This window comes from Gekko japonicus, unplaced genomic scaffold (genome assembly GCF_001447785.1).
Source record: "Gekko japonicus isolate JY-2015 unplaced genomic scaffold, Gekko_japonicus_V1.1 scaffold5647, whole genome shotgun sequence".
Lineage (NCBI taxonomy): Eukaryota > Metazoa > Chordata > Lepidosauria > Squamata > Gekkonidae > Gekko > Gekko japonicus.
In genome coordinates, this window is record NW_015160393.1 from 29,290 (window position 1) to 37,954 (window position 8,665).

Below are 8,665 nucleotides of genomic sequence, written 5' to 3' on the forward strand. Positions count from 1 at the left end.
TTCTTCCTCCTCAGACCCCACCCTCAACAGGCTTCATCCATAAAATATCCTGGAAGTTTCCAACCTGGAGTTGGCAACCCTATGTCCTTTCCAGGCAACCTTCAGCCTACCTTTATCTGCCTGTTTGTCTTCAGGTTTACATCCTCCCCACGTCCCCAGCCTCTGCCTAGGGAAAGGGCAGTCTTTCCCTGCAGTGGGAACCAAAGCAGCTGACATCATTCTCCTCTCCCCCGTATGATACACACAACTACCCTATGAGGTATGTTAAGGTTGAAAGTGTGTGAATGGTCCATAATCCCCCAGGCAGCTTTTAAAATATGAACCTGGGATCTGCACACCATCCTCTGAAGCGCTCTCAGGCACATATCTGTGGCAGTAATGGGGTGACTGCTGGCACCTTTTCCTATCATTTTTTGCTTTGTGGTATTCTGCTTGTGGTGTGATCTGTCTTTTTTGTGGTGTGGCATGATTGTGTTATTGGGTTTGTTTCTTTTGAAGGGGAAGTGATGTGTTGTGAGTGAGGACATATTTTACCTCAGAATACACCAGGTCCCATATTCAACTGACAATTCCAACTTTGTTGTGGGGGGGGGGAGTTTGAGGTGTGGAATGGAGTGAAGTCCAAGCAGCTTCCATATGCAAATGACCTTGAAACACTGGCCCAATCAGAGAAGAGTGGGCTGAAGCGGCCCAGCCGTAGAAGCCTCGTCCCTACACTCAGTCTGCAGATGGGCCTCTCCTGTCAGAGGCCCAGAGCAGACTGAGCTGAACACGCTGGCCGGGGCTGACATGGCCAGGACTACACAAAGCAGCCAGCGTCTTCTGACTGACAGTTCAAGCCTCCAAACACTGTTGGTGTGCATTGGAATGTTGGGCCCCACTACGACTTTATATATAAGGGACAGATTAGTTTAATTTTCCCCTTTACAATGCCAATAAAGGTATGATGTTGATGATGATTGCAAGGGAGCAGCCATGTCAGTCTGTAGGGGCAGAATAAAATCTGAGTTGAGTAGCACCTTAATGACCAATTTTTTTCCCCCAGCATGTAAGCTTTTCTGAGTCAAAGCTCACGTTGTATCTGACAAAATGAGCTTCCATTTACGGTGCTACCGGAATTTTATATAAGGATAATATACCATAGTTGATGAAAGTGCTGGTTTGTCAGTATATCTGCTGGTCGTTGCAGGGATAAATGCTACTGATTGTGAAGCAGAAATATGGATGGTGTCTTTTTTTTTTTTTTAAACATGCAATCATAATAGGGTTGCCAAGGTCCCCTCTGGCCATTGTGGGTGGGGAATGGTGGGGGTAGCGTTGCCAGATCTAGGTTGGGAGACTCTTGGAGGTTTGGGAAGGACAGGGAACTCAGTGGAGAACAATGCTATACAGTCCCCCCTCCAAAGCATCCATTTTCTCCAGGGGAACTGATCTCTGTGGTCTGGAGATGAATTGTAATTCTAGGGGATCCCCAGGTCTGACCTGGAGGCTAAATCATGAACATGTACTGGGTTACTGGGGGGGGGCGGCGGAATCTTGAGTGGAGTCCACTTTGGCTACAAACATGTCTCCTTGCTTCTTTATCTTACCTTGCAAGTCATACAAGGCAAAATTGGTATCAGGGCTTGTTCATCTCTCATCCCTTCGCTTTAGACAGCAGTAGGATTTGGAAGGAGAGACAAAGAGACGAGCTGACACAGAGAGGAGATAGTATTGCCAGCTCTGACCTGGGAAATGGCTGGAGATTTGGGGGCAGTGTCTGTGGAAGGGGGAGCCTGGGGAGGGATTTCACCTAAAATCTATTAGTCTTGAGTCCTGTAGCTCCTAAGAGACCAACAGGAGTTTCAGGGTAAGCTTTCGAGAGACAAAGAGCAATTCTGCATTGGCTTTTCCCTCCATTGTTTTACGAAACCCATGTTGGAACAGAAATGCCCTTCTGCATTGCATACTGCTATTGCTTTCTTTGATGGTACCCTGTACACTGCATGCCGCTTTTGCTTTCTTTGATCATTGGGTTTTAGGGTACCTTTTGCATAGATTTATGGCCATTCAGGGGAGACTTTGCAGTCTGTATGGCATTGCCCCGTGGTATTTGAATGTGGTTTTGAGCTGCACCTTTTCCTCCCAGTTGAGAAAATATGGAGCGAATGCTAGATGCAGAATTGCCCAAAGTGACTCTCGAAACCTTACACTCTGAAACTCCTGTTGGTCTCTAAGGTGCTACGGGACTCAAATCTAACTGTTTTACCACAGACCAACACAGCTACCCTCCAAATCCAGAATATATAGTATACCACACTGTCTGCCCTTCAAAGCTACCATTTTCGCCAGGGAAACTGGAAATCAGTTGCAATTCTGGGAGAACTCCAGGCACAACCTGGAGACTGGCAACCCTAAGAGGGTCCACGAAAGGTATCTTGCCCCAGGATCCCCCTCCCAAAGCCAGAAGCTGGTAATCATCCAAGGCATCTGGAATATATTGCATTTCCCCCCCCCCACTTACTGCAAAAAAAAGCTTCCTTTTGAGAAAAAGTAGGAATATATCTCCAGTTTGGGGTTGCAGCCAAGTGGTGGCGTCTTTCCATAGCAACAGTCATGGGCATGGCAACACCTGATGATTTCAGACAGGAGGAATTTTAAAAAAAAGAATTAATCACCATTTTATAGTGCTTGTAGTCCAAAAGCAGACACAGGTGACCAAAAAAAAAAAAAAACCACCCATGAAAGCCGTCATACGAGGAAAGATGATCTCCCTTTCATCCTATTATAATAAAACAAAAAATAAATTAATAGAAGAATTACTCACCAAAATACAAGCATTGGAAGAAAAACACAAAAAGACAGGCTCTAAAAAAATTTATAAATTTCTCTTAACAGAAAGAAAAAAATTAGATTCCCTGGAAACCACCAAAATTCAAAAACAATTATTGTATATAAAACAGAAGTATTGGTATCGTCACCCAAAATCATTAAAATTACTAGCTTGGAAAATAAAATCACAAAATTCTCTCAGACAAGTCTCCTCCTTGAAAGATGTAAAAGGGAACATGGCAACCTCAACCAAAGATATTCTCCAAATTTTCAAGTCATTTTATCAATCATTATATCAAACTGATCATCCCTCATTGGACTCTATTAGAAAATTTCTCGATGTTAAGGATCACGTTAAAAAATTAACTCCACTACACAGCAAACATATGGATGATCCTATCACGTCTAAGGAATTATTATCGGCCATAAAATCGGTCAAGTCTAATAAATGCCCCGGCAGGGATGGTCTCCCTGCTGAATTTTATAAATCGTTTAGTGATGTTCTTATGGAACCACTTTTATCAGTATGCAATAACTTATTATCTCATGGTTTGATACCTGAGTCTTGGTCTCAGGCCAGAATTATCACTATTCCCAAAAAGGACAAAGATTCTCAAATGCCACAATCCTATCGTCCAATTTCCTTGCTAAATTGTGACTACAAATTATTCGCTACAGTAATGACAACCCGTCTAAATAAAATCATAGGGCACTATATTGAAATTTCCCAATCAGGGTTTATTCCGGCGAGAAATATAACAGATAATATTCGGAAAACTATCAACTTAATAAATTACAGTAAACAATATCTATCAAATATATGCCTTTTATCACTCGATATCGAAAAGGCTTTCGACAAGGTAGAGCCGACCTATTTAGTTGAAGTCTTGAAAGCAATGAAATTTGGTCCAAACTTTATCACGGCCATTCAAACTCTTTATTCTAACCCTACAGCCAAAATTACGGTTAATAACTGTCTGAAGAATTTCCCTTAACCAGAGGTACCAGGCAGGGTTGCCCCCTGTCTCCTCTTCTTTTCGCAATTGCCATTGAACCCTTGGCAAATCTAATTCATCATCATTCAGAGATTCCTGGTATTGAAATAAATAATCGGTCATACAAAATAAGTCTATTTGCCGACGACTTTGTCCTCTATGTAAACCAACCACAACACTCTCTGAAAACAATTGAATCAGTTCTTTCAAAATTTGCTTCGATTTCTGGCCTCCATGTTAATCAATCGAAAACGCTAATATATCCAATTAATATCACCCCCACAATTAAAAAATATATAACAGATCATTATACTTACCAATGGGTAACCTCTTCATGGCAATATTTAGGTGTCAAGATTCCGGTAGACCTGAAAGACATTTTTAAGATAAATTATTCAGAAACCTTAACAAAGGCAAAAAGGACATTAGAACAATGGACTTCCAACAATTTATCCTGGTTAGAGAGGATAAATACTTTAAAATCATTTCTTTTCCCAAAACTCCTGTATCTGTTCCGTACCCTCCCATTGTATATCTCACCCACTCAACTAAAACAATGGCAATCGACTTGGAATAATTTTATTTGGAACACCGGTAGGCCGCGAATTGCATTTCACACAATGAACAGACCAGTTAAACTGGGAGGTTTGGCTCTCCCTGATATTAAATCCTATTACGAGGCCACGATTTTATCTACCCTAATGAGAATTTTAAATTCAAATCCTCAACCGGAATGGGTTAATTTAGAAGAACATTATCTGGACAATAAATATTTTCAGACAGCAATTTGGTCTTCCACGACAAAAAACTCATACTCTATTAAATCTCATCCATTTTTATACCCGTTATTTAAAGTGTGGAGATCGAAACGAAAAAAACTAGCCCCTGATATTTCTTTAGCTTCTACCATATTAGGGCAACATTGGTTTGGCCCGTCCAACGCAGTCCCATCTTTTAAACAGTGGGCTAACTTTCGTTTCATCAAACTTTTTGATCTAACCAGTAAAGGAACCCTACTGAATAAAGCAAAATTAGAAACAAAATTCAATATCTCAATACCATGGTTCAGCTTTTTTCAACTACAGCATTTATTCGCAAATAGACAAATCACCGAATCCTGCAAGAGACCTCTGACGAACTTTGAATCGTTATCGATCAATTCAAATGGGAACCCTAAAGGTCTGATATCAAAACTATACAATATTCTTATTGATCCCACCCCTTACAAACCACCAGCTTATACTTCAAAATGGGGAAAGGCCCTTAAACAAACTTTGTCAGATGAATTCTGGCAATCGGTTTGGGCTTCAATAGCGAATACTAACAAAGCAATCAATGTACAACAACAAAATTTTAAAATTTTGGCACATTGGTACACAACCCCAGTGAAACTGAATAAAATAAACAACTCCATTTCGCCACTTTGCTGGAGAAACTGCGGAATGAAGGGCACATACATGCATTGTTGGTGGGACTGTCCCAAGATCCGTTCCTTTTGGCTCTTAATACTGAAAGAAATTTTAAAAATTACAGGTGAAAGCATACCTTTTAAGCCAGACATCATTCTTTTAAACTATTGGAAAGATTTTCCATTGCCTCAAAATAAAAAGGAATTACTTACCTTACTTTTTTCGGCAGCCAAAACGTCAATAGCTTCAACGTGGAAAAGTTCATCCCCACCCTCAGTATGTTCATGGTTTTCAAATTTATGGAACCACTTAATCATGGATAAGATAACCGACAAATTAGATGCCTACCTTCCGACTTATAAGTATGATGCCTTTTATGGTAGATGGTACCCAATCCTTGAGAAATTAGAGTATATTTTGGGTCAGATAAGCAGCGATCAACAAGACCAATATTATACCTTTATTTGTAAAGACTGGGTTATGTGTTAACGCAGGCAAAAGTTAAATGCATTTTCTCAGATTTACACTATTATATGGTGTGTTACACCAATTGTGATTTCGTCTGTATTAATATGGTTGTTGATGGTCCTGTATGTTAAATGATGTTTGTTGTTATTGTTGTTATGTGATATTTCAATAAATTTCTTTAAATAAAAAAACAACAACACCCAATGCTGCGGTAACATATGTACCAGTTCCTAAGACCTCTTGGGAAGGTTTTTTTTTTAAAAAAATAATAATAATAATAATGATATTATTCCACTCATGTGCTGAAAGATCTGCACTGGCTGCCCATCTGTTTCAACTGTGGGGCTGCAAGCCAGGTGCAGAGGAATGGTGGGGGACAGGTGTGCTGGTTCAATTGCAATTCTGGGAGAACTCCAGGCGCAACCTGGAGACTGGCAACCCCAAGAGGGCCCACGAATGGTATCGTGCCCCAGGAACCCCCTCCCAAAGCCAGAAGCTGGTAATGATCCAAGGCATCTGGAATATATTGCATTCCCCCCCCCCCACTTACTGCAAAATAAGGCTCCTTTCGAGAAAAAGTAGGAATAGATCTCCAGTTTGGGGTTGCAGCCAAGTGATGACATCTTTCCATAGCAACAGTCATGGGCATGGCAACACCTGATGATTTCAGACAGGAGGAATAAAAAAAAAAAAGAATCACCATTTTATAGTGCTTGTAGTCCAAAAGCAGACACAGGTGACCCCCCCCCAAAAAAAACCCCAGCCAAAGCTGCGGTAACATATGTACCAGTTCCTAAGACCTCTTGGGAAGGTTTAAAAAAAAATAATAAAAAAATGATATTACTCCACTCATGTGCAGAAAGATCTGCACTGGCTGCCTATCTGTTTCAACTGTGGGGCTGCCAGCCAGGTGCAGAGGAATTGTGGGGGACAGGTATGCTGGTTGCATACAACCTCTCATCTGGTCAAAACCAGAAGTGTCAGGATTTTGGGGACAATGATCTAACTTTTCTAGTTGCAGAAAAGGGCAACTAGAATGATAAAAGGGTCGGAACACTTTTCCTATGAAGAAAGGTTAAAGTGCTTGGAGTTCTTTAGCTTGGAGAAACGACGGCTGAGGGGGTGACATGATCGAGGTTTATAACATTATGCATGGGATAGAGCAGGTAGAGAAAGAAGTACTTTCCTCCCTCTCTCACAATACAAGAACTCGTGGGCACTCAATGAAATTGCTGAGCAGTTGGGTTAGAACAGGTAAAAGGAAGTACTTCTTCACCCAACACATTGAATTCACTGCCACAGGAGGTGGCGGCGGCTACAAGCATGGACGGCTTCAAGAGGGAATTAGATAAACGTATGGAGCAGAGGTCCATCAGTGGCTATTAGCCACAAGGTATAGGTAGGAACTCTCGGTCTGGGGCAAGTGATGCTCTGCATTCTTGGTGCTGGGGGGGGCAACATTAGGAGGGCTTCTAGTGTCCTGGCCCCACTGCTGGACCTCCTGATGGCACATGGTCTTTTTGGCCACTGTGTGACAGTGAGTGTTGGACTGGATGGGCCATTGGCCTGGTCCAACATGGCTTCTCTTATGTTCTTATGTCTGGGGTAGGCAGTCATGCCCTGTATTCTTGGGGCTTGGCGGGCAACAGTGAGAGAGTTTCTGGAGTTCTGCCCCTGCTAGTGGACTTCCTGGTGCACCTGGTATTTTCGGCCATGGTGTGACACAGAGTGTTGGACTGGATGGGCCACTGGCCTGATCCCACATTAGCTTCTCTTATGTTCATATGCTCTTAAGTAGGATTTACCAGTTTCTGCGGTAGGCTACTTATAAGTATAAAGGTTTTCTAAAAGAACCTCCCCATGTCAGAACCTCCCCTTTCCTACCAGATCAAGCCTGTTTATTCTCAGTCCTACTTGGAGGTGATTGATACAAACCTTACAGCTAGGGTTACCAACTCCAGCTTGGGAAATTTGTGGAATTGGGAGGGAGGGTTATGCCTGGGGAGGTAGAGTTTGGGGCAGGCCGGGAGCTATGGTTCCCAGCTTCCAGGTAGGGGCTGGAGTTATCCCATATTACAACTGACTTCCAGACTGCAGAGATCAGTTCCCCCGGGAGGTGAAAAACACCACTTTGGAGAGCGGTCTCTATGCCATCACACTCCTGCTGAGCTCCCCCGTCCCCAAATTCCACTTCCCCCAGCCTCCATCCCCAAATCTCCAGGAATTTCCCTACCCATAGTTGGCAGCACCAACCATAAGGAATAAGGAACAAATAAGGACCTGGGAATAAGGAACCAACTTCCTCTTCCTCTTCCACTAGACTTCCAAGCAGTGCTGAACTGTGTCTTTGGAAGGAAAATTTCCTGGACATTTTAAATCTGCACATTCCAAATTCCTTTTTTGTTTTGATTAACGGTATACCAAAAATGGCCTAAACATAACACAGATCCATTTTATCCCAAATATATTATGCCTTTGGTTTAGAGTGAAAGAAGGTAAATTCAGTGGGACTCCTCAATGGGGCAGGGGGGGGGCTATTTTCTATTTTAGCACCTCCTCCCAGGATCTCTTCCAATTACCAGTCAGTTTCATCCAGGGGCTGTTTGGAGCCTCCCAGTCCACAGTAGCATCCATAGCCATTGTAAAACACTGTTGAAAGCTTACCAGTTACCTGCCGGACCATGTCAGCAAACTGGATCAGGTTGCCATTTGCTAATGCGAAAGCTGCAAGCAAGAACATAAGACGAGCCCTGCTGGAGCGGACAACGTTCCCTCTTATTTTTTCCCTTACTGAGTGGAGCAGTTCGCATCCTGAGCAGAATAGAGCTGCTGTAATCTTAAAATGGGCAATGGGCAATGCAAGACCCTGCATGGCTCCAGACTGCTGCTGAGCGGGGCTTCCTGTGTTAATGAGCAGCTGCTCACACACGCAGCTTCAAGGGAACACTGAATCAGGCCAGTGGTGTAACTGGTCCAGCAGCC

At 42.7% G+C, this 8,665-nt stretch overlaps 1 protein-coding gene across 1 annotated transcript in view; it reads right to left on the reverse strand.

The window, feature by feature from the left end:
- The window catches only part of LOC107115991 (group IIE secretory phospholipase A2-like), a gene marked incomplete at its 5' end in the record, with an annotated part of 11,678 nt that extends 3,245 nt beyond the window's left edge, over positions 1 to 8,433 (reverse strand). Inside the window, 2 exons of the mRNA XM_015417819.1 lie at positions 6,234 to 6,340; positions 8,263 to 8,433. Of these exons, the coding sequence (XP_015273305.1) occupies positions 6,234 to 6,340; positions 8,263 to 8,433 (278 nt within the window). The remainder of the gene's footprint in view (positions 1 to 6,233; positions 6,341 to 8,262) is intronic.
- Positions 8,434 to 8,665: the final 232 nt, after the last annotated feature.